A 25405-nucleotide genomic window follows, 5' to 3' on the forward strand; every position below is an offset into this window, starting at 1 on the left:
TCAAATCCAGCGCGTCCAATGAGAAACGTGGAAGGAGAAAGAGCCAAAAAGTGTCGTCCAATGGTAAAGGAGGGCAAGAACAAGTCTGCGTGAAGGAACTTTCAGCTGGTCCATAGGACTTCATGCTAATGTAACGTATATGTTTACTTTTAAGTGTGCTTTTGCATGGACCGTGCGTTAAAGAAACGCAGCGGAATTATCATATTGTCGAATTTTTTCAGCATTGAGGTTTTGTTGGGAAAATGTCCAATTTTGGGGTAAATTCACAAAACTTTTCACGTTAATAATACGCACGCCCTTTACGTATCAGCGCAACCTCTCTTACTTCAACTTTGTCAGTTGCTAGACAAAAGGCAACATGTCTGTAACATATAGCAACTATAGCAAATATAGTAACGTAATTATTATTGTTTGGATATACACTGGTAAAATATTACATTTAGACCCATTATTTATGTGGCGCGTGATTTTAGGATAGATTCTCTCCTTACACATGTGAAGATGGTGAGTTTACATCTTTACACAGTCCACTAGACTTCGACCCTGAATTCATTATTATGATACAAATAACTACTCATTTCTTTGAGATAATTATTGAATGCGTGTTAAATAAACATTTCTCCAATTTAATGTGGTATTAGCTCCATTTTATATTACAATAACCGCAAAACAAAGTTTATGTCGAAGGAAAGTGGTTAAATTAGGCCCACTGAGAAACTAGTTTGAAAGATGATCCCAGTCTTTCAATGTCGGATAGATTAATTACAGGATAATAGAAAGGCACGAAACAAATTAAATGATTAAATCAGTCATTTTGCTATTTCAGTACAGCTGATCACAATGCATTAACAGAATGTACTTGAAAATAAAAGTCGAAAACCATATTAATTAGTGACTGGCCGCTGTAAAAATGGCCTTTCTAGAATGTTAATGGCGACTCGGATATAAAACTGTCCTAGAAATATTCCATAGTGAGCAAGAGCGAAAAAAATCTCTGCTACTACTGATGAATAAATACGCGACTAGCAAACAAATAAACAAGCCCCTCCGCAAAACAAAACACCTTGTCAGATTTACCTTAAAGAGCGGCGAACACCACGTACGTTGGTCACCTGGCAGGTAGCGAGAGCCACGGGCACTAGTTACAATTCCACCAGAACAGAGACCGCAGTTTCATCGCAGGTCAATGTGTTTTAAGTATTATTTTGTTATAGAAACGCAACAATTTCGTACAATCTTTCAATCACAGCTTTTCATTTTTCAATTTTCAGAACAATTAGTGGCCCTTATTAATTATAGGCTACTGTAACGAAAAGTCCGTGAAATTAAATAATAGTTTTCACTTCATCAGATTAAGTTGTCACATTTTTGCGTACCCCGAAAGTAATTTATATTATAATCCAAAAGGATACACGATATGGTTTAAAACGGAGAAAATACAGGAACCCTTTCTCTGATCCTGGGAAAAAAGCTACCGGTAAATCTTACGTATTCTTTTTTTTTTTTAAACAATAAAACCTAAACTAGGCCTATATATGGAGTTAAGGGAATACCACAGACCTGTTCAAGAAGGACAGTGGGACTTACAAAAGGCTAAAGACAGACAGAAGCGCGTAATGTAAAATGTAATATTACGCAGTATTTAACTTATTTCTTTCGGTTCGAATTAACAAGTTTGTTGCCCAAATGCTGCCGAAACTGGGACTGTGTGAGAGGAATTAAACATTAAGAGATGGTAAAATAACACGTGGTGTTATACATGCAAATAACCGAGCATAAGAAATCGATTGTAAAAAAAATTATAAAAATAATTCAGCCCACACTAAAAAATGTCTTGTGTATTTTCTTGCGTGTTGGAAGGCTCGCGGAAGCGCAGAGAGCGCAGTGCCCCCTGTCGTGCTGTCACGCGAGGTCGCCTCCGTCCGTCAGCGCTCACGGACACGACGGATCTGGCGTCGGCGCTCCGTGAAATCTTCCCCTGTCTTAGGGGACGCTGGTATATATTTCTTCCTATAATACGACATATTTAATCCTGAACTAGATTAAATGACACAAGCGAAAATCATGTCACACCAAGACGTTAAACGACGATAAAATGATCGGATGCCAGTCAGTAAGAAAATGGAACTTGAATATTGACCTGTGAGATCTAAAACCGAGTGAGTGAGCAATCTGGGATGCATATTATCACATAATTTGCCATAAATGTAAATGTAAATTTTACATTTATCAGCTGGTTATTTACGGATGGAAAAGTGGAAACAGACTACATGAAGGCAAGGAATTTGCCCACCGCTCTGTAATGTGGCAAAACACGCCGCACTTTTTAAACAATAAATAATCTGTATTGCTATTATAAATGTCTAATAGACCAACCCAGTTCTTAATTGTAAATCACGTTAATGGGTTTGTGCTATGTATGAGTAAAGCAGGAGCGAGCCAGAGGTTTACCAGCGATCAACTCTCACACGCTCGCACACACACACACACACACACACACGCTCGCACACACTCACACACACACACACACGCACACACACATACGCACACATACCCACACACACACAGGCTGCGCGACGTCTTTGAGCGCCCAACATGTTCAAATATGTACTGCAGTTTGCGTCACTTGGGTAAAGAGCGCAATTCACGAAACAGCGACACTACGGACTCAGGCCGTATCGGGCTGCGCCGAGTGTTTCCGTAATTCACATTACACCACATAATTATCCAGGCGGGAAAAACGACAGCCAAATGAAATGGTGAATTTTTACTAAGGCACAAAAGTAATTGCCCAGTAAGATTTATATGCCACGCGACTAATCTTCACGTTTCCAGGAACCTGAAGCATATATTCGATTTTTCTGGCCCAAAAACCAGTTTTATTCATGGAAACTATTTCAATTACCAATTCAAGAAACTGCGGAAAATATATGGGAGGACTTACAATAATGTTTACTTAAACAACTTTTAAATATAGGCCTGCTTTATATTATTTTAACAAAAATGCAGAGGACTGATTTATGACGAAAATAACCAAGGATGTGACTTTTCTCACTCCAACAGAAAAAAAGTCACAGGATGAAGGTAATATTACTAAATTATAGCGACGTGTATTGTTAAATAAATTACAACCGGTGAAATAACACGCAGATTTACAAAGTCCGAACGGTTTCGTTCTAAAAGCATTATAAACGTACACGTGCACGCGAGCCTCGAGCCCTACCCCCCGCTCCACGCGCTGGTCGATTTGTTTTTCAATCGCCCGGAAAAAGAAAAAGAAAAAAGAAAAAGTTTTGCTCGACGTTGCAGTGAGCGCTACGACCTGCAGGTTCACCGCGCCGTAGGGCCGGGAGTCCGGAAACACGGGCACACGGGAACGACGGATACGCCAAACGGGAACGATGCAAAAGTTTGACCTTTGTTCCGAGAGCTCTTAGGAAAGCAGCCGCGCCGTATCTGCTCGGACCGCGACCGTTCTTGTCTGCTTTTTAAGCAAGGGATTAAAAAACACAAAAGGGCGGACCCTTGGGATCTCAGTGAAACAGACAGCCGGGGGAGCAGCTCTCACAGCTGGATCTTTACGGGAGTCAGTGGGCGCAGAGTGGGAAGAAAGTGGGAGAAAACGGACCAATTCCGCACGAAGCATGAAAACACGTGTTCCCGTTAAGGCACCGTTATCCCATCCGCGTTTGGACCAGAGCTGAGCAAATAGGGTGGATTAGTGTTGGACTGTGTAAACCGACACTGCTGTTGGTCTGCTAGTTCGTGTGTGAGTGATACATAAGAACATATAGGACAAGGAGAACAAGACGTTATAACACAAACACGTAACCCTTTACTGTCTGAGCAGTATCAAAAAGCCAGCGCTGACAGTTCATTACATATTAATTAATTATGAAATATTAATAATTTCATAATAATGATTTGTGTAATGTTAATCATCACATATCTCAAGCCCATTAAATCTCTCCATCTCTGTCCCACTAGGGTGAATATGCACCTGCAACTGTTTTTTGGGGTTGTTGTTTTCTTTTTGGTTTGAGTGTTTCCCCGTGACCTTTCAGGAGAAGCCCACCCGTTTCCTGACCTCCTCCATCACCATGGTGGCCAGGCAGCGGGCCGTTTCCGCCCCCTGCTCCAGCACGCTGTGCAGATAGGCCCTGTCCGCTCTCAGCCTCTGGATCTCAGTCCGGATGGGCCGGAGTCTCTCCACCACGGCCTCTGCCACCACGCCCTTGTACTCGCCCGTATCGAGGCCTACGGACAGGCCGACCACCTCGTCCACGGTGCAGCCCGTCACCGCGGCGTGCAAGGAGACCAGGTTCGCCACGCCCGGACGGTTCTCCGGGTCAAAGGTCACCTCGGAGGTAAAATCGGTCACTGCTCGGCGGATCTTGAGGACTATGTCATCAGGGGTGTCCGTTAGGAAGATAGTCGCTAGCGTCTGAGGGTCCGACTTGGACATCTTAGAGGAGGGGTCTCGTAAAGATTTAACCTTTTGCGTCGAACCTGAGAGACAAAAAAAAAAAAAACCTGGTTGAGAGCATAGTGTACATTTGGCAGTTAACAGAATCAGAGAAGACTGTTGCAGTAGTGGCTAGGAATTCACAAGAATCTCAAAGATGAATTCATTAAAACATTACTACAGAGTAGCACATGTTAGCAGAAGACTCATTCATCACACAAACAGTACACAGAGATGGACAGACGTTTCCTCCTCAAACAAAATGTTTTCTGTGGGGAAGACGAGTCTTGTGTGTCGCTCTCTCCCTCAGACTAGCTAACAGCAGCTAGCGCCTTCGCACACCTGTAGTTGGCCGGCCAGACAATTAGCAGCTGCTCCACAATCCTGCTTCGGTTCTCGTGAGTTCTGGGGCAAAACTATTTATATGAAGTAAATCATGAGAGTTTTTCAGAGCCAGTCTCCATGACAACTCCCATCCCTGCTCTTGCCGTGAAACGCCCTTTAAAATCTGAGGAACCTCTCGGTCTGTTACCAGGCTATGACACAGTCTCAAGAGGAAGGAAAACTCCTTTGATCAAAGAGCCTCTGTACGCGTGACTGACTTCATATTGTGCCCTTACGGTGCCGATAATTACAGAGCACGAAAGGGTGCGTCGCCGCCATGTGTGTGTGTGTACACATGACCAGATATGAACATCCGCACACTGCCGTGTCCTGCCCCTCGGCACCCTCGGATCTCTTTAACCCACACTCTGGATATCGCAGCCTCATCCCACGACTCTCCCTCCCACCGGGTGACGTGTTTCTCATTAGTTCCCAAACCCAAGTGCAGATGTATTCAACCCGGGACCGCCAAACCCTCCTCATTATTTCTAAGGAGTTCATCTGTAGTCAACTGAACAGTGAGTGTAACTGGATGCTTGTGCCCTCATCACGCCTGACTGCTGGTCAGAGTTGGTCAGTGCTGGTCAGTGTTGGTGAATGCTGGTCAGTCGATCGCGTCCTCATCACGTCTGACTGCTGGTCAGAGTTGGTCAGTGCTGGTCAGTCGATCGCGTCCTCATCACGCCTGAGTCCTGGGTCGAGTGGGGGCGTTGCTGTGTGGCGTCTAGACTGTGAGGGCTCTGTCACAATTTCCAACAAATAGGGCCAGCTTGAGTCTTAATGCTATTGTACGTTCCATTTTCACGGTTTCGCTATCCTTTCATTTTTCATTTTTATGAATCTAAAGCAAGAAAAAGCATAAACCAGCAGCCCTTTAACTATGGAACAGTGAGACGCTTCACCGCCACACCGAGGACGTGTGTTCAGGCACAGCGCTGGCAACTCAGCCCAAACCTCTTTGTAGCAAAAATTCCTTTTCTCAAGTCCAAATAACTGAATCTACTGACGTTTTAAAATGCACACACACACACACACACGCACGCATACGCACGCGCACGCACACACGTGCGCACACGCACGCGCGCACACACACACACACACACACACACGCGCACACACGCACGTGCACACACGCACACACACACGTGTGCACACGCACGCGCGCGCACACACACACACGCACACACGCGTGCACACGCACGCGCACACACGCGTGCACATGCACGCGCACACACACACACACACACACACACACACACACACACACACACGTGTGCACACGCACGCACGCACACACACACACACACACACGCACACACGCGTGCACACGCACACACACACACACACGCACGCGCGCACGCACACACACACGCACACACACACGCGTGCACGCGCACACACACACACACACACACACACACACACACACACACACACGTGTGCACACGCACGCGCGCACACACACACACACACACACACACACACACACACACACGCGTGCACACGCACGCGCACACACACACACACGGCGTTGACCTCACACAGTCATGTTCAATGCAGTGATTTGTCTAAGCTGTCCTCCCCTCCGGTGCAGCCCACAGATGTGACCGTACACGCGAAAGCGGAGGAAAGGATGTGGAGGCCGAGGGCGGGGGGCTGTTCCGGAGTGGGAACGGGGCAGCCGTTACTCTACTTACTGAGCAGGGCCCGAGGCTGAGGGAAGACGGGTCCATATCTGGTGTTGAAGACCCGGGCCAGGTTCTGGGCCAGCTCCAGGTGCTGCACTTGGTCTTCACCTACTGGGACGTGCGTGGACCTGCACATAGCAACAGCAAGGCTAGGAACCTCAAAACCTCTCAGCAATATATTACGCAGCACTGTTAGGGTGGTGGGAAGGGGGCAGGGCTAGGGGCGGGGCCAGGGGGCGGTCTTACTTGTAAAGCAAGATGTCTGCAGCCTGTAAGACCGGGTAGGTGTAGAGACCAACACTTCCTTCACTCTTCTGTTTACTCTTCATCTGACAGGAGAGACACGGCAGAGAGACCGTGCGGTAAGGCAAGATGGCCCACGAGAGAGATACACACCCAGGACAAGCAGAAGGCATGTCAGCTCGGGGCACAGGCCATTCGGACTCTCTGTGGCGCGCGTCATGGTGAGTGCGCGAGGCGCGCATTTCCACAGCGTTTCACATGCACTCGGCTGTTAAATGAAACAGCAAATCATCCGCCTGCGAGGGTTCGAGCCTGCAGGGAACCTCTACACACACGCACGCAGCACACGCACACGCAACCGAGCTGGCACTTGGACGCAGCAGCCTCTTCCTGGTTGTCGTTACAGAACAAAGACGGCTAGCACAGTGCTTTATCCGGGACGTTTTGGGGCATTTTTCTGATTCAAATATCAAACAGGTTCATTCGAGAACGCTCATTTTGGTATGTGTAATATCCACGGTATCCACATATAAAGACATTGGGGGATTTCTCCCCGAATACAGTACCTTCCACTGAGGCAGGTGGCGCAAGCGAGGCAGACTGGTGAGACAGCCCAAGATCCAGCACAGCTCAGCATGTTCCTGGACCTGCAGAGGAGGGGAACACAGCCATGACCACAGCCATGACCACAGCACGACGAAGCACGGGCGGGCCTTCCGTCAGTCTGTTTTGGACACGTACAAGGATCTTGACGTCTGATCGATACCAACATTCTGACCTTGGTACCGATACCAGCTCTGGTACCTTGGTATCGATACCAAATACATTTTTAGACCAGCACATGCTGTACAAAAGTGCCGTTAGCAATTACTTAAATCAGTATAATGTGCAAAAATACAGAAATAATATTCTGAATGAATAAATCACATTTTCACAGACTGCAGTGAAGCTCTCCTAAAGACAGTGTTTGGTTTATAAGTGAATGCAATACGGTTTCAACCGTGAATATTTCCAAAACGCTAATAACACTTTAAAAACCTTTTTGTTGATTAACATTATAGCATGAACCTCTACTGGGAAAAGTCTCGCAACACTTAGCAGTGTATATTCATGCCGGCCCCTCTATAAGACCCACAGACAGCCACCCTCCACCCCCCAAACAGGTGTCCAGTAAGGGCCTCTTTCCCGTCCGGTGTAATAACGTTAATGCCGTTAAACACAACCAGTCTCTGGGGTTTCAACATGGCCAATTAAAGACGGCTTTGCCTCACACCGAAACCATGCGAGAGATCTCTCATACACAGCTTTGAGCTCTGCACCTAGCCAAAAACTCCAGTTGCAAAGAGGAGTGTGTGTGTGTGTGTGCGCACGCGCGCGTGTGTGTGTGTGTGCGTGTGTAAAGTTTATGGGCGCTGGCTCACAGGAGGGACCTCCAGGGTCTGACATAATCCAAAGGCAGAATGAATGTAAAAGAAATTTTACACTGCGGCACACGGCAAGATATCGGTTACCAGCAGATAATCTATGTGGGAAGTGTGACGAGGTGACACAACGTGGACCCGGGACAGGGCCGGGGTGGAGGAGCTACGTCACCATAACTACAGGAGGACTCACTAAAACTGCAGGAGCCAAAACACAAACGTCGTAGACGATCTTCAGGCGGATCGACTGTATCAGGTTGTGTTTACACCCTGGACTCTGTTAAGGGAATACGTGCTTGTGTGTGTGCAGATCATTCCGGTAAAAGGGATATAACTATCTTCAGTACACACACACACACACACACACACACACACACACACACTTAAGATCCAACTGATTTCAGTTTGTCACCATTTTTTCTGTGAAGTCGAGTGTTGTCTTTGGGCAGCTGTGTTGTTTTGACATGTGGAACAGTCTTGAGCTCTGACATTCAATGGGAGGTCTGCAGCATGGCCAAGATATGTGGCATAAAGTTAAACTGGACTAAAGAAAAGAAGTGTGTGCATTAGTGTGTGTGTGTGCTCGTGCGCGTGCATTAGTGTGTGTGTGTGTGTGTGTGTGTGTGTGTGTGTGTGTGTGCTCGCGCGCGTGCATTAGAGTGTGAGTGTGAGTGTGTGTGTGTGTGTGTGTGTGTGCACGTGCGCGCGCACATGTGCGCATTAGTGTGTGTGTATATGTGTGCATGTGTGAGTGAGTGCGCGTGTATGTGTGTGCATGTGCACACATAAGAGCAGTGCATCTCTATCAATGCCTAACAGACACACACGCACAGCAGTGAAATGGAAAAACGGCTCATTACAGCTGTTCCTACCGCCATCTTCCACGATACGCAGCCTTCTGTAAAGGCACTGGTGGAACTGCTTCTGGGGTTAGAGGTAAGAGTTAGAGGTTAGGGGTAGTGTTAGAGGTAAGAGTTAGAGGTTAGGGTTAGGGTTAGGGTTAGGGTTAGAGTTAGAGTTAGGGTTAGAGTTAGAGTTAGAGGTTAGGGGTAGGGTTAGGATTAGTGTTAGGGTTAGAGTTAGGGGAAGTTAGGGTTTACTCTGAGAAGAGCATTTGTCAAGCTCACAGGGATGACAGCGTTGGGTTTAGTCAAAGAAGCAGCTGGAAGAAACCTCAATTAAATAAACATTTAGAGATGGCAGAGATTCTCGCTGACTCTTAATCGCTCGACGTGATAAATCTGTCTGGGTTGATTTTACAATGATAGATTTTTAACCATCTGCCCAACCCGTGCTGACTTAGTCAAATTTAATCAAAAAAACAACTCTGAGGCTTAGATGTAGCTCCAAACCCACAGCTCTTCAGCCAACAGCATCTACGTTTGATACTTTTACAGTGTATTTTGCTTCAATTTATTCATATTTTTCAATTCTATAAAATATTCAATTTCCCGTAACATCAAAGGAACACGAGGCCACTTCACTGGGACCACCATGTTAATACAGGCCAGGAGTCTCAGACAGAACCAACGACCTCCGTGTGTAATAACCAATAATTAATACATGTTCCTGGTTGCCATGGAGACTGTAGTGATCAGTCTATTGTCTCTACTGCTCAACTGCATTTTCTTGTTTACTGCGTAGACTCTGAACAGATTCTGAGTGAATAATATTTGTTCACCATTTCTTAAGGCTTATAAATGACTCATTTCATACATTTTATGGAAGGTTAAAGTTAAGCGCAAAAGCAGCTTTATTCCTTCTGTTCCCAGTTTGTCCTCCGGCGTGGAGCAGAGGAGCGTGTGTTCTCATTCTGAGCCGCAGTTCCTCTGCAGATCTTCTCCTCCCGCTCTCGGGTGGCTGGTCCTCACCACGTCTTGTTTTTAGGGGACTCTGAACTTTCTGTGTATACGATTTCTGTAAAGCTGCTTTGTGACAACACGTGCCATAAAGCCCTCGACGCAAATACGTTTAATTCCCTCCCAGAACAGTCCTGATTCTTCACCGAGGCTGACCTGCTGCCTACAGACAGACAGACAGACAGACAGGCAGACAGGCAGACAGACAGGCAGGCAGGCAGACAGGCAGACAGGCAGACAGACAGGCAGGCAGGCAGACAGGCAGACAGGCAGGCAGACAGGCAGGCAGACAGGCAGGCAGACAGGCAGGCAGACAGGCAGGCAGACAGGCAGGCAGACAGACAGACAGGCAGACAGGCAGCGTCCCGGGACTCGAACCGTTCATACGGTTCCTTCTAACCCCAGACTGTATGTGGCATCTGAATGAATGAATGAAGGTATATTTATATTTACACATGCGCACACACGAAATGAATCTGAGACAGCCAGTTTACCTAAGCGGGGGATTTTAATTCTGTCCTACTTCTGTCCCAAATTCACCAGACAAGGCATCGTTGGGTGTGTTGTACATACCGAGCCCCACATTTGTAAAGAATTACTCGAACCTTCCCGTCAGCTTGAACCGATACGTCTGCCCCTCTGGGCTCCCACACGCTGTTGCGCAGGAAACGAAAAAAAGGAAAAGCAAAAAAATGTATAAAAATCCCTGACTGACCACAGACTGCTGGAAAAGGACTGCGCGCGCGGGGTCGATGCCGCACGCCAGCAGACTGGCAGCCATGTCCAGGATGTTGTCCCGTAACAGCTGAGGGTCCTGTGGCTGCGTGATGGAGTGCAGGTCCACGATGCTGTACAGGACAGAGCTGTACTCGTCCTGCAGGGTCACCCAGCTTTCCAGGGCACCCAGGTAGTTGCCCAGGTGCGGAACTCCAGTGGGCTGGATCCCCGAGAAGACGCGTCCCACGGCAGGGCCCTGCGGGACAGAGGGAGACAGGGTGGGTCACGCACCAGGAACGTCCAACCCCTGCTAGGAGCAAACCCTGGTCATCTGTGTGAGGAGACAGGGCATGAGGGCTGAGAACTTAAATGGCCCTGAGGACGCTCTGAGCGGGAACCAGAGAGGAAGGAGTTCTGCACATCATTTTATGGCCGTCATCAAAAGGAGAAACCTCAAGCGCGTCTCACACTTCAGAGCGTCCCGCAGGGCGAGGCAGCGCTAGAGCGGAACCCCGCCCCGGCCAATCAAAACACTCCGCAAGCCGTCGCCAGCCAGTCCGAGTGTTTGGCGAGCTGCGCTGTCACGGGGGAGTGGTCAGGGTAGGCCCCCCGGGCAGCGAGAGTTAAATCGTCAGCACAAACATCATAAGTGCACAAAGCGTGACGGAGATGAGGAGCACCGGCACAAACACCTCATTTTAAACACTTTGAGACAGAAGTCAAAGCCCTCGTCTGACGGAGGGGAGAGAGAGAGAGAGAGAGAGATACAATGGTATACAGATATACAGGTTGCCCGTGCCTGCCTTAATATTATGTTCCCTGTGAACTCGGGTGGGGTAAAACATTAAGTTTGCAGGATTAACACACAACTACCCCAATTTCAAATGTTTAAATATATATTCCTGGTCACCTTCTCAGTCTTTAACACAGTCACTCATTATCCCAGTAAAAAAGTGGAACTGGGTGACTAGCACAGCGACGCTCACACCCCCATGACCTCACATTACCAGCACGTTGTGGGGCCCCGACCGAAATCGGAGCTTATCGGCGTTTTTCCGGGCCCACGCGTCTCGTCCTCGGGGTGACGGCAGCCTCTCTGAGGCGTCGGGGTGAGGGTTGCCTGCAGGCAGCCGTGACACCCGCGGACGTGGTCACGCGGTCAATCGAGACAGTGGCACGTTAGCAACGTGAGACGCGACTATCGCGACTAAATCAGCATATCACACCTCACATCTGCAGACGGTAGGAATGCCTGACGTGTAAAATCGAGGCACCACTACAAAAACAGAAGGAAACAAGACCAGGCCGCACACGCTGTGACGGGCAATAACCTACAACAGGAAACCTCTACATCAGCGGGGGGGAGGGCTTTTCCTGTACAAATCTGCATTCTTCATCATTAGACCACTGACCCGTCTAAGAACAAGAGTGAGTGTGTCAGGTGTTATTTCTCCATCAGGAGAACAGCTGAAGGCGTTAATGGCTCAGGGAGTTGGGCAGGTTCATATGGAGACATGCATTCCCCCACAATCACCCCCACCTCTTCTGCCCTTCCAAGCCTTCCCCATAAACTCAGTGTCATTTTTGGGGCACCCCCCCCCCCCGTCCGTCCATCTGTCCGTCTCCTCTCCGGCGGTCACCTGTCGGTCACTCCGTGTAATAGAATGAGCTGGTGACCAGTGACTATGTGGGACTGGGCGGGTCAGATTGCCTGGTGGTTGGAGGTACCGTGGAACGAAGGAACCGAACCTCAGGTAGTTGTAGTTACTGGAAACCCAATAAACAGAGCGACACACTCGGTGTGAAAGCTAGGTCTCGGTTTCAGCGTCTTTTAACTTTTTAGTAAAGTTCTGCTGGCACTCCGAGCTCTGTCCATCCATCCAGATCTCCTTCTGGTCTCAATCAGCTTCAACGGACAGTCTTTCTTCAGTTCCTTCTCCCTCCCTCCCTCCGTCTGCGATCGTGCGAGACGTCTTTCCGTCCAGTGCGTCCTCTCTGCCGGTCCTGGACAGAGCAGAGGTGGTAGCTCTGGGTGTGCTCACCTCATACTTACGCTGACAGCCGTACCAAAGAGTAGTGGAGGTGGTGAACACTTTCCTCGTGCACCTCCACCATATGGTGCACGCATTAGCCCACGGTATGAGAGAGTGTGTGTGTCGTACGCCGACAGCTCAGAAGGTTACATACACATCCAGTCCATGTTTTCACATTTATGTACACTTTCCTGGAAGGCTTTTGCCCCCAGTGACAGGGCCTTGAGCTCCTGTACAGTGCAGCTGCACTGTAACGGCCTCGGAGCGGGATACCAGCCTGATATCGACGGGATACCAGCGGGATACCAACCGAGAGTCTTCTGCACGGAGATGTCACCTTGGCACGCTGCATCACCTCCAGCACAGCAAACATCTCCAACCATCCCAGAAGATTTGGGCTTCTGTGCAAATGAGGAAATAGACGTAAATAAGCTCTGGAAGGTTTAAGACAGGGAATAGCGTTGGAAACGGGAATATGCCTTTATCCAGGGATGGGAGACAATGTGGAAATACCAGCAATCTAAACACCGTTTGTAAATGGGATCAGAAATAGAGGCAGGAAAGGTCTAACATTCCAGACTGCCCGGGGTGGACTTCGGCATTCCGAGCGAGACATTAAGCCAATTCCAACGGCCTCGGCCACGGCTGTCCAACCCTGCAGGAGGCAGGAGTCGATCGGAGGGGAAAGATGGTATGTTAAGACATTTAGAGCAGAGAGCGAGGGAGGAGATGAGGAAAGGGAGAAAGGAGAGAGAGAGAAGACAGAAAAGCAAGACGGTGTAAGAAGTAAAATTGAGTGAGTGAGTTGAGAGCATGAGAGGTAGAGTGTGAGTCAGAGAGTGCATGAGAGTGAGATAGAGTTAGGGGGTGTGAGGAGGAGTGTGTGTGTGTGTGTGTGTGTGAGAGAGAGAGAAAGTTAGGGGGAGTGAGAAGGAGTGTGTGTGTGTGTGTGTGTGAGTGAGTGAGTGAGAGAGAGAGTTAGGGGCGTGAGGAGGAGTGTGTGTGTGTGTGTGTGTGTGTGTGTGTGTGTGTGTGTGAGAGAGAGAAAGTTAGGGGGCGTGAGGAGGAATGTGTGTGTGTGTGTGTGTGTGTGAGAGAGAGAGAGAAAGTTAGGGGGAGTGAGAAGGAGTGTGTGTGTGTGTGTGTGTGTGTGTGTGAGAGAGAGAGAGAGAGTTAGAGTGAGTAAGAAGAGTGTGTGTGTGAGAGAGAGAGAGAGAGAGAGAGAGAGAGAGAGCACGCGAGTGCTCACACGCTGGGTAACATCTGAATAGTACCAAGGACTCCATCATTATAAGACAACTGTCCCCCACCACACCTGACACACACACACACACACACACACACACACACACACACACACACACACACACACACACACACACACACACACACACACACACACACACACACACACACACACACACACACACACACACACACACACACACACTCCCTGCTGTCTTCACATCCTGTCCCACCACCCCCCACCCCGGCCCACTGCACGAGGCTACCAGCAGAGTCCCACTCCAGTGAAGTATTGATTAGGAAATCATGTTCAGTGTAAGGGGCCGGTACAGTGTGTGTGTGTGTGTGTGTGTGTGTGTGTGTGTGTGTCCTCGAAACTGAAACACGCTCATCTTGGAGCAGCGTCTGAAAGACCAAAAATAAAACCAGAGGACGGACTCGAAGAGAAGCGAGTGAGAGAAAGGGAAAGAAAGAGAGAGCGAAGGCAGAGATGGAGAGACCGGCAGCAGAGAGAGGGGAAGAGAGAAAACGAGACACACACACGCACACGCACGCACACACACACGCACGCACAGGGAGAGAAATGGAGAGAGAGAGAGAAGGAACGCTGAAGACCTGAGTGGTGGAGGAGCGGAGCGCGTGATTAACTCCGCGGTTGACGTCCGGGACAGGTGAGATTGATGAGGCTCCTCGGAGCGTCACGCTGTGCGGAGAGTGCGGGTGGAGGAACAGAGAGCTGCAGTGTGGGGCGCGATCCCCAGCCCCTCTCTCGCTGCGGGGAACCCCGGCCTGATTAATGGATCTGGAGTCCCTTCAAAAAAACAGCGCGGCCAGCTGAACGCGGCCCCGCGCCGGCGTCCAAAAACAACCGGGACAGGACGAGAGCATGCACGCGCGCGCACCCGCTGGGTTGTGAGAGCATGAGCATCCGTTAACACGCCAGACACCCAGGGACGGACACCATGCAGCAGACGCTGGAAAGACATGGTTAGGAATCGGACCGTTTTAATGAAGAAATGGTTAAAGTTTTGTGAAAGTTTGAACTATCATTATTAAATCAAGGACATGCCAATGGACAGAATACAACACAGTAGGAAACAGTACAGTAGAGCTACATGACGTAGACATCCAGGACAGATATCCGAATATTTCATCACTTTTCAACATTTCTTCTCACCCAATACGATGATGGGAAAAGCTACTGGCTGACTAACAAATAACCTGCACACACACTTCTAAATTTATTAATATATAATTATGATAACACTAAGGTATGACTATGGCCAACATTCATTCATTTCTCTCTCCGTCTCTCTCTGACACACACACACACACACACACACACACACACACACACACACACACACACACACACACACACACACACACACACACACACACACACACCGTTAACTCTCTCCAATTTCCTCCAGTAGAAGTCTCTGTTGACGTGAGTCTGGCTCCAACACACTGATACCAGATAGCCTACTTGCTGAAATTTAATTAAAAGCGTCAGATTCTGACTGTACAGGCCCGTCTGGAGTATGACGCAAGACACCGCCACGAGTCCCCAGAAATGTGGGGCCAAGACCACGGAGCCTGAGTTATTGAAACATAAAGAGTGTTGTGGATAGACCAGGGACACAGGCGAACGCCACACACGTCCTACGGCGAGACGGACCGAGCAGCAGTGAGCCGGTGTGAATTCAGATGCTTAACTGACATTTAAAAACAAATGGTGCTATTAATTAACATAATCCTCGCAGGCTGTCTGCCTCCCTCCCGGCGCCCCCGCTCACACGCAGCGCTGGGACCTGTTTTGATGGTTTTAGCCGACATGAGAGAGTGTGTGTTCGGCGCTCGTGGAGAGCTACAGGCCGTTTCCTAGAGAAGCAGGGCCCGGATGACCGATCTGGGCCTCAGAGTCCAGAGGTGATTAAGGGTTGGGCGGGGAGTGGCATGTTTTATAACGCAGCCTGAGCCCGGGGCCCCCCGGAGCCCCCCGACCCTGCGCCCCAACACACACCAGCCGGCCAGAGCTGGTTCAGATACTCTCTCTGTACAAGACACACACACAGCCTCAAAACTCTGACGGCACCTGGCGCGTCCAGGAGTAACAAGCAGTAACAAGGCAACACGGTCCTTATTTTCAGAGATTCAAGGGAGTCCAAGTGGCACAACTTCAGTTGTGTCTTTAAAAATAAAATTACGTCATTAAAAAAAAAAGGTTAACACCTTGACCAGAGACAACACACCGTGTGCTCGTGTAAACTCAGACCATGATGCAGAACACACACCATACTGAATTTTTAGCGTGACATATCTTTCAAAACACATTCGTGTCTTTCGTTTCACTGGTAAAGCCCTGATGTGTGTCAGATCAATTCTCCTGATTACATTATTCTGAGCTACATTACGTATGTTTAGAAATGCCACAGTTTATCAGCTTCAGAAAGCACTAACGGGGAACACGTGAGCGCGGTCGCAGGAGAGGCACGAGGTGTTGGAGGACCAGCTGCTCATCAGCCCCGCCGTAATGATCAACACGCCGCTCCTCCTATTGTGTAAGGTCAACATCCTTTGCACAAATTCTGTTTATATACCACAGGAGGTCCTTTGGGTCAGAACCTCCAGTCCCATACGCTCAGTCACAACAAACACAGCTCACCTCAGTATTTGGCTACCATAGTAACAAAAAATGCCCATGTTTTGTTTGTTTCTCTCTCTCTCTCTCTCTCTCTCTCTCTCTCTCTTTAAATAAACGTTCCTCGCCAGGAATAAGCCTGGTGTTTTTGAGGCACATCACACCTCGGGGTCGTCTGAATGTCTGCGCTTGCGAAACTTCACGAAACCCAGCACCTCATTCCCGGTGCTGTAGCAGGTAACGAGGAGGTGTCGCTATGGCTTCGAGGTCGTCGCCACAGTAACCGGTCCCTCCAACCTCCGTCATTACACACACCTCGGCAGCCCTGGCGAACCGAACGCAGCTGCGCTGGCACTCGGCCCGCCCCAGACACCTATGCTCACCAATCACACACACAGTGGAGGTGGAGTTGCAGCCTACAGTACAGGTGTGGGCCAGTAACGAGCGACACTTAATTAAGGGTTTATTAACGTAGCCAGCGAACACCAGGGATGGTGGTGTAGGAGTTTTAAACAAGACACGTTAGACCCAAAGTGTTTGAAAACTGGATTTGGCTACCAACACTATACCTGTTCAACACGCCACTGTATTAGTCAGTAATACAAGTACTCACTTTTAAACAAAGACACCATAGGCTTGGTGAAAAATGGAAGCAGACCTCTAAAACTTAGAATACAGATTAGAAATAAATAAATAAGTAAATACAAATAACCAAACCAACCAAACAAACATATATACATAATACAGTGATGCTGGAATAGGCTGCCATCAGACTGGTGCTGTCCTGTAGTGGGTGAAGCCTGATATCTCCAGGGGCTGTGATAAAGATGAGGCTGATGGAGACAGGAAAACCTCACTTGGCCGACAAGCTACACGCGGGGCGTGCTAGGGGCACCGCGCTATGCACCGGGCGGGCTCGGGCTGAAGCACTACACACCGGGCATGCTTATATTGCATTCTTTGCAAACTACACAAGTAGACCTGCATAAAGCAGGAGGTCGCTCTCACTTCTCATGTGTGCTCACGACACACGCTTGGGAATATCTCTGCTGAAACTCATATGATGAGACACTAAAGTACCGAGCGTCATATGTAATATTATCCATGTCTATTTTAAAACAGATGAAAGAACTACTGTGCACAAACAGGGCTCCTCCTCAACGCATTAAACTACTGCAAAGGAAAGGCGCTGGTACTCCAAGCTGAGAGAACTGGAAAAAAACAGCTACTACGAAGACGTGAAATTACTGTACAGTACAAAAACACAACCAGAGCACCATAAAGTGCAACATTCAAGTCTCCATAATTAGTGAATGTTTCCTGAATTGACTGCTAGCCTACTGAATCAAGTTCTGTTGGTCATTAAAACCCAGACCCATGTTCAGAAATAGTTTGTTTAGTAACTGGGAAGTCAACACAACCCCAGTTTAACTGAGAAACCACAAAAGAAAACTTTGCCATTTGTAAAGCTATACAATTATACAACTACTTTACAAAACTTGATGAACAACTTGATGAAAAAAAAACCAAATAAAATTTCAACTCCATACATTCAACTCAAACATGTTAATCTAAACTAATTTGGCATGAGGGAGCCTCTGTTAGAACCCTAGTACTCTGATCTGATCTGATCTGAGATCAGTACACTGGCCTTTGGGTCCAGGTGACGGTGCGACACCACACGGTGCCACACTGGAACCAGACGCCATTTCTGTCCCACGCTCACTGCACACACACACACACACCTCCGCGCTCTCATAATCTGTCCATTTATTGAGGATTTTAATCCTGCATGTCCAGACTGTATAATAACACTAAAATGTGACCCCAGATATCTTTGCACTTTACAAAGCCTTCTGGTGGTTTGGTCAAATAACCTGCTAAAAATGTCCACTGACAGAAGATGACATTTTAGAACACTGCAGCTGACAATACCTGCCCTAACTATCTATGTGAACATGAGCAGTGCCTGCCCTAACTATCTATGTGAACATGAGCAGTGCCTGCCCTAACTATCTATGTGAACATGAGCAGTGCCTGACCTAACTATCTATGTGAACATGAGCAGTGCCTGCCCTAACTATCTATGTGAACATGAGCAGTGCCTGCCCTAACTATCTATGTGAACATGAGCAGTGCCTGCCCTAACTATCTATGTGAACATGAGCAGTGCCTGCCCTAACTATCTATGTGAACATGAGCAGTGCCTGCCCTAACTATCTATGTGAACATGAGCAGTGCCTGCCCTAACTATCTATGTGAACATGAGCAGTGCCTGCCCTAACTATCTATGTGAACATGAGCAGTGCCTGCCCTAACTATCTATGTGAACATGAGCAAAACCTGCCATAACTATCTATGTGAACATGAGCAAAACCTGCCATAACTATCTATGTGAACATGAGCAAAACCTGCCATAACTATCTATGTGAACATGAGCAGTGCCTGCCATAACTATCTATGTGAACATGAGCAGTGCCTGCCCTAACTATCTATGTGAACATGAGCAGTGCCTGCCCTAACTATCTATGTGAACATGAGCAGTGCCTGCCCTAACTATCTATGTGAACATGAGCAGTGCCTGCCCTAACTATCTATGTGAACATGAGCAGTGCCTGCCCTAACTATCTATGTGAACATGAGCAGTACCTGCCATAACTATCTATGTGAACATGAGCAGTGCCTGCCCTAACTATCTATGTGAACATGAGCAGTGCCTGCCCTAACTATCTATGTGAACATGAGCAGTGCCTGCCCTAACTATCTATGTGAACATGAGCAGTGCCTGCCCTAACTATCTATGTGAACATGAGCAAAACCTGCCATAACTATCTATGTGAACATGAGCAGTGCCTGCCATAACTATCTATGTGAACATGAGCAAAACCTTCCATAACTATCTATGTGAACATGAGCAAAACCTGCCATAACTATCTATGTGAACATGAGCAGTGCCTGCCATAACTATCTATGTGAACATGAGCAGTGCCTGCCCTAACTATCTATGTGAACATGAGCAGTGCCTGCCCTAACTATCTATGTGAACATGAGCAGTACCTGCCATAACTATCTATGTGAACATGAGCAAAACCTGCCATAACTATCTATGTGAACATGAGCAAAACCTGCCATAACTATCTATGTGAACATGAGCAAAACCTGCCATAACTATCTATGTGAACATGAGCAAAACCTGCCATAACTATCTATGTGAACATGAGCAAAACCTGCCATAACTATCTATGTGAACATGAGCAGTACCTGCCATAACTATCTATGTGAACATGAGCAGTACCTGCCATAACTATCTATGTGAACATGAGCAGTGCCTGCCATAACTATCTATGTGAACATGAGCAAAACCTGCCATAACTATCTATGTGAACATGAGCAAAACCTGCCATAACTATCTATGTGAACATGAGCAGTACCTGCCATAACTATCTATGTGAACATGAGCAAAACCTGCCATAACTATCTATGTGAACATGAGCAGTACCTGCCATAACTATCTATGTGAACATGAGCAGTGCCTGCCCTAACTATCTATGTGAACATGAGCAAAACCTGCCATAACTATCTATGTGAACATGAGCAGTACCTGCCATAACTATCTATGTGAACATGAGCAGTGCCTGCCCTAACTATCTATGTGAACATGAGCAAAACCTGCCATAACTATCTATGTGAACATGAGCAAAACCTGCCATAACTATCTATGTGAACATGAGCAGTGCCTGCCCTAACTATCTATGTGAACATGAGCAAAACCTGCCATAACTATCTATGTGAACATGAGCAAAACCTGCCATAACTATCTATGTGAACATGAGCAAAACCTGCCATAACTATCTATGTGAACATGAGCAGTGCCTGCCATAACTATCTATGTGAACATGAGCAAAACCTGCCATAACTATCTATGTGAACATGAGCAGTACCTGCCATAACTATCTATGTGAACATGAGCAGTGCCTGCCCTAACTATCTATGTGAACATGAGCAAAACCTGCCATAACTATCTATGTGAACATGAGCAGTACCTGCCATAACTATCTATGTGAACATGAGCAGTGCCTGCCCTAACTATCTATGTGAACATGAGCAGTACCTGCCATAACTATCTATGTGAACATGAGCAGTACCTGCCATAACTATCTATGTGAACATGAGCAAAACCTGCCATAACTATCTATGTGAACATGAGCAAAACCTGCCATAACTATCTATGTGAACATGAGCAAAACCTGCCATAACTATCTATGTGAACATGAGCAAAACCTGCCATAACTATCTATGTGAACATGAGCAAAACCTGCCATAACTATCTATGTGAACATGAGCAGTGCCTGCCCTAACTATCTATGTGAACATGAGCAAAACCTGCCATAACTATCTATGTGAACATGAGCAAAACCTGCCATAACTATCTATGTGAACATGAGCAGTACCTGCCATAACTATCTATGTGAACATGAGCAAAACCTGCCATAACTATCTATGTGAACATGAGCAGTACCTGCCATAACTATCTATGTGAACATGAGCAGTGCCTGCCCTAACTATCTATGTGAACATGAGCAAAACCTGCCATAACTATCTATGTGAACATGAGCAGTACCTGCCATAACTATCTATGTGAACATGAGCAGTGCCTGCCCTAACTATCTATGTGAACATGAGCAGTACCTGCCATAACTATCTATGTGAACATGAGCAGTACCTGCCATAACTATCTATGTGAACATGAGCAAAACCTGCCATAACTATCTATGTGAACATGAGCAAAACCTGCCATAACTATCTATGTGAACATGAGCAAAACCTGCCATAACTATCTATGTGAACATGAGCAGTGCCTGCCCTAACTATCTATGTGAACATGAGCAAAACCTGCCATAACTATCTATGTGAACATGAGCAAAACCTGCCATAACTATCTATGTGAACATGAGCAGTACCTGCCATAACTATCTATGTGAACATGAGCAAAACCTGCCATAACTATCTATCTGAACATGAACACACGTGCCATAATAAAGCCGGCCCAGCTAGAGACGCTTCCGTGTAGCCCGATCCTTCCACCTCACGTTTCTTTTAGATTCATAGGTGAAGAGAAGACTAAACAATAACAGACGATTAAAGTGCTCCTCTACCTTCTTCCCGGGCGCGCCCGCGGCACAGAGCCGTCTCCGCCGAGCTGCGTTGATCTGAACGACGCGAAACAGACGGTTCACATTCCGGCTTATGGAGAGCGCCATTTTGAATTTGTACGGCGTCCGAGCGGTGCCGAATCGCTTCGTTGTCAAAGCCATTTTAACTACGATGAGCCGTACGGCGCCTTCTCGGCTTCTGGTTCAACAGTTTTCCAAACCTTATGTTCACCGTTATTTTGTATTTGCCCCCCCCCCCCTTCAATGCCTATATAACTCGCATAAATAACTTCCAAAATGAATAAGCAAGCAAATGCCAGTATTTAAATGACGAGTTAAACATTCCCAACTTACTACCCCTCACTTTAGGGCACACCCCTCCACACTTCTTGTCTGAAGGATGTTAGGTTTGGATCTGACCTTCCTTGCCAACTTCACATCTGTCTACCTGCCAGGACCGTCTCACACATGTCCAGAGGTCTGTGGAGCTCACACTCTGCTCTGGCCATCACCACATCTGAAGTTCATTTCTCCTACCTTTGCATCTGGTTGCGCAAACGTCATTCAACATGTAGGCTCATTCTCCTATCACAGTGCGCTGTGTCTCATGAAACTCTTGAGTGAGAGCTCAGGAACATCTGTGTGTAGATCTAGCGGAGGACCTGTCAGAAGGCTATGTAGTCCAACACGCACACACACACACACACACACACACACTCACACACACACACACACACACACACACACACACGCACACACACACGCACACACACAGCCTCTGGGCTGTTTCCTGGCCACCCAGTAGGGATTCTTCACTTTGCACTGCCATCATGCGGAATTTTCTATCAAAGTGGGCTTGCTGTTTTCCTTTCCTCCATCTTTTCTCCATCCGCCCAGGAAAGGTGGTCTGAGCGCTGCCTCTCCACCTCCTCCTCCGGACCTCCCTGTCCACGCTGCTGCATGGTGGGAATGCATAGAGAAACCTAAATGTAAAATAGAGTCCTCCTACCGTTACAGTGGCGTGGTCAGGCTTTACATGCATGCGTGTTTGTGGTTGTAATATTTTAATTCGGGAAAGATTGGTTTGTCTTATAGAGTCTTGCTTGTTTTATTATGTGTTTAAATGTTTAGGCCCAAGCTGTTGCATTTTTCAGCTGACATCACCCCACCATGCCCGCTGTGCGTTTTCCTCAAACAACTAAGGATCTTACAAAACACAGAATATGCCACAGGCTTGGAGTCGTTTTTTGATTCATTCATGAGAGTTCTGCATTAGGCAGCTATCAGAATCCTTCGTCTAAAATTTCATAAATCATATGAGTCCCCTTTATCTGGGCCTGGTCCTCTGTGTCTGGACCTGGTCCTCTGTGTCAGGACCTGATCCTTTATATCTGAACCTGGTCCTCTGTTTCTGGACCTGGTCCTCTGTGTCTGGACCTGGTCCTCTATATCTGGACCTGGTCCCCTATATCTGGACCTGGTCCTCTATATCTGGACCTGGTCCTCTGTTTCTGGACCTGGTCCTCTGTGTCTGGACCAGGTCCTCTGTGTCTGGACCTGGTCCCCTATATCTGGACCTGGTCCTCTATATCTGGACCTGGTCCTCTGTTTCTGGACCTGGTCCTCTATATCTGGACCTGGTCCTCTATATCTGGACCTGTTCTTCTATGCCTGCTCCCCCCCTACCGTAAAGCTTCTACACCCTCTCCGTCATGTCCCATGCTGGAATATGCTCAGATGGAGGCCCCCTCACCACACCTCCTGAGCAGGAGAGAGAGGCGGCTGGTTGGTGATGACCGACAGTCCACCTGTGATAACAGAGAAAGGCTGGGGGTCTGAGGTGGGGTATAAGCCACAGCTGGGCCCCAGTCTACATCAGTGCCTCCCTGATAGGTCTCTGTCCCAACACTGACAGACAGGCCTTCCCCTCTGACACCACAACCCAGTGGGCCCGCGGGGCGCCTGCCACCCAAGTGGACGGACGGATGAATGGATGGGGAGATGGATGAGAAGGCGGATGGCTCCGCCGCTTTAGATGGATGGATAGTTCCATCTAATTGAGAATTTTTGAGGAGCGCTTACGGAAATTTCTACGGTTTTAAACTCAAAAACTCTTATTTTTCTAAACCTCCTACTTCACTGCAACACCCTGTTAATGAAAATAAACACACGCAGTAAAGTATTTTGTGTAAAGCAATGTTTGGTTCTTAGAGGAGAGTCTGGTTTTCATTACGGCTGCAGACCAGTCCAGAGCAAAGAACTGAATGAGCGCACAGACTAGATCTACGGGTGGGCTATGATGAAGCTCTCCCTCTCCCTCAGCTGCACGAGGACACTCTGATTACAACACGCAGCAATGAGCTCAGGGATATCAGGAGTCCACGCAGGCCTGCACCCAGCCTTGTGCTGCTATGGTCCTCCTGTACTACAGTGTGTGGGTGTGGGTGTGTGTGTGGGTGTGGGTGTGTGTGTGTGTGTGTGTGTGGGTGTGGGTGTGTGTGTGGGTGTGTGTGTGGGTGTGGGTGTGTGTGTGGGTGTGGGTGTGGGTGTGTGTGTGTGTGTGTGTGTGTGTGTGTGTGTGTGTGTGTGTGGGTGTGAGTGGGGTTGGAGGGGGTGTCCCTCAGGAGGCATGTGTTTCAGCAGCTTGTCTCCCTCTCTGTTACAGTGCTGACAGACCAGGAGTGAGGGAGTGCCAGGAGAGGAGGAGATTCTGCTCGCTCGCTCACTCTGCTCCTCCTCCGTCTTTTCATGAGGAGGAAGGAGCAGAAAGGTGGTGCTAAGGGACGTGGCCATGGACTAGACAAACCACTTAGCATTTAACATAATTTCAGCCCAGCCTGTTGGGACTCTTAACACACACTCTCATCAGATAATACATATCTGTTTCATTTACACAACATCACCCAACATAATGCAGGTGTCCGGTAGTGAGCAGCAGATGAAACCAGACTTGACACTAAAGACACTGCTTGGCTCTGTTTTGATTTGATCTTACATCAGTTGCCATTTGATGCCTGTCAGTTATGTGTAAGTTCTTAGGTTGGATCTCACTCACATGATATGATCAGATTTGAACATCCGCACACTGCCGTGTCCTGCCCCTCGGCACCCTCGGATCTCTTTAACCCACACTCTGGATATCGCAGCCTCATCCCACGACTCTCCCTCCCACCGGGTGACGTGTTTCTCATTAGTTCCCAAACCCAAGTGCAGATGTATTCAACCCGGGACCACCAAACCCTCCTCATTATTTCTAAGGAGTTCATCTGTAGTCAACTGAACAGTGAGTGTAACTGGATGCTTGTGCCCTCATCACGCCTGACTGCTGGTCAGAGTTGGTCAGTGCTGGTCAGTGTTGGTGAATGCTGGTCAGTGTTGGTGAATGTTGGTCAGTGTTGGTGGCATAAAGGCATTACATCGTCTTATGCAGAGTATATGAAGCGGGGGGAAGTCCCCCCCCCCCCCAGTAGATATATGGCAGGAGGTGAGAACGAAGGCTGAACCCCAAAGTTAAACAGATAAACACCAATGATAAACAGATAAACACCAATGA

At 47.8% G+C, this 25405-nt stretch overlaps 1 protein-coding gene across 2 annotated transcripts; it reads right to left on the minus strand.

Moving 5' to 3' along the window:
* Positions 1-3812: 3812 nt before the first annotated feature.
* On the minus strand, positions 3813-21953 carry wars2 (tryptophanyl tRNA synthetase 2, mitochondrial). 2 transcript variants are annotated; one of them, XM_027026578.2, is made up of 6 exons: positions 21856-21953; positions 10776-11033; positions 7347-7427; positions 6784-6866; positions 6547-6665; positions 3813-4509 (listed from the first exon to the last, which is right to left on the minus strand). In XM_027026578.2, the coding sequence occupies exons 2-6, from the start codon at positions 10839-10841 to the stop codon at positions 4061-4063; spliced, it is 798 nt and encodes a 265-aa protein (XP_026882379.2). In that variant the 5' UTR covers positions 10842-11033; positions 21856-21953; the 3' UTR covers positions 3813-4060. The 2 variants fall into 2 exon arrangements, with proteins under 2 accessions (XP_026882379.2, XP_035378636.1); XM_035522743.1 differs by lacking the exons at positions 10776-11033; positions 21856-21953 and adding an exon at positions 10634-10769.
* Between the last annotated feature and the right edge of the window lie 3452 nt (positions 21954-25405).

Source organism: Electrophorus electricus, chromosome 25 (genome assembly GCF_013358815.1).
Source record: "Electrophorus electricus isolate fEleEle1 chromosome 25, fEleEle1.pri, whole genome shotgun sequence".
Taxonomy (NCBI): domain Eukaryota; kingdom Metazoa; phylum Chordata; class Actinopteri; order Gymnotiformes; family Gymnotidae; genus Electrophorus; species Electrophorus electricus.

Excerpts from the sequence above, each read along its gene's own strand:
- wars2 (XM_027026578.2), bottom strand. The coding sequence starts at position 10,841 with ATGGCTGCCAGTCTGCTGGCGTGCGGCATCGACCCCGCGCGCGCAGTC. Across the intron at positions 7,428-10,775 it reads TCCTTTTCCAGCAGTCTGTG|GTCCAGGAACATGCTGAGCT; the intron begins GTCAGTCAGGGA and ends CCTCCTCTGCAG. Across the intron at positions 6,867-7,346 it reads GCCACCTGCCTCAGTGGAAG|ATGAAGAGTAAACAGAAGAG; the intron begins GTACTGTATTCG and ends CTCTCCTGTCAG.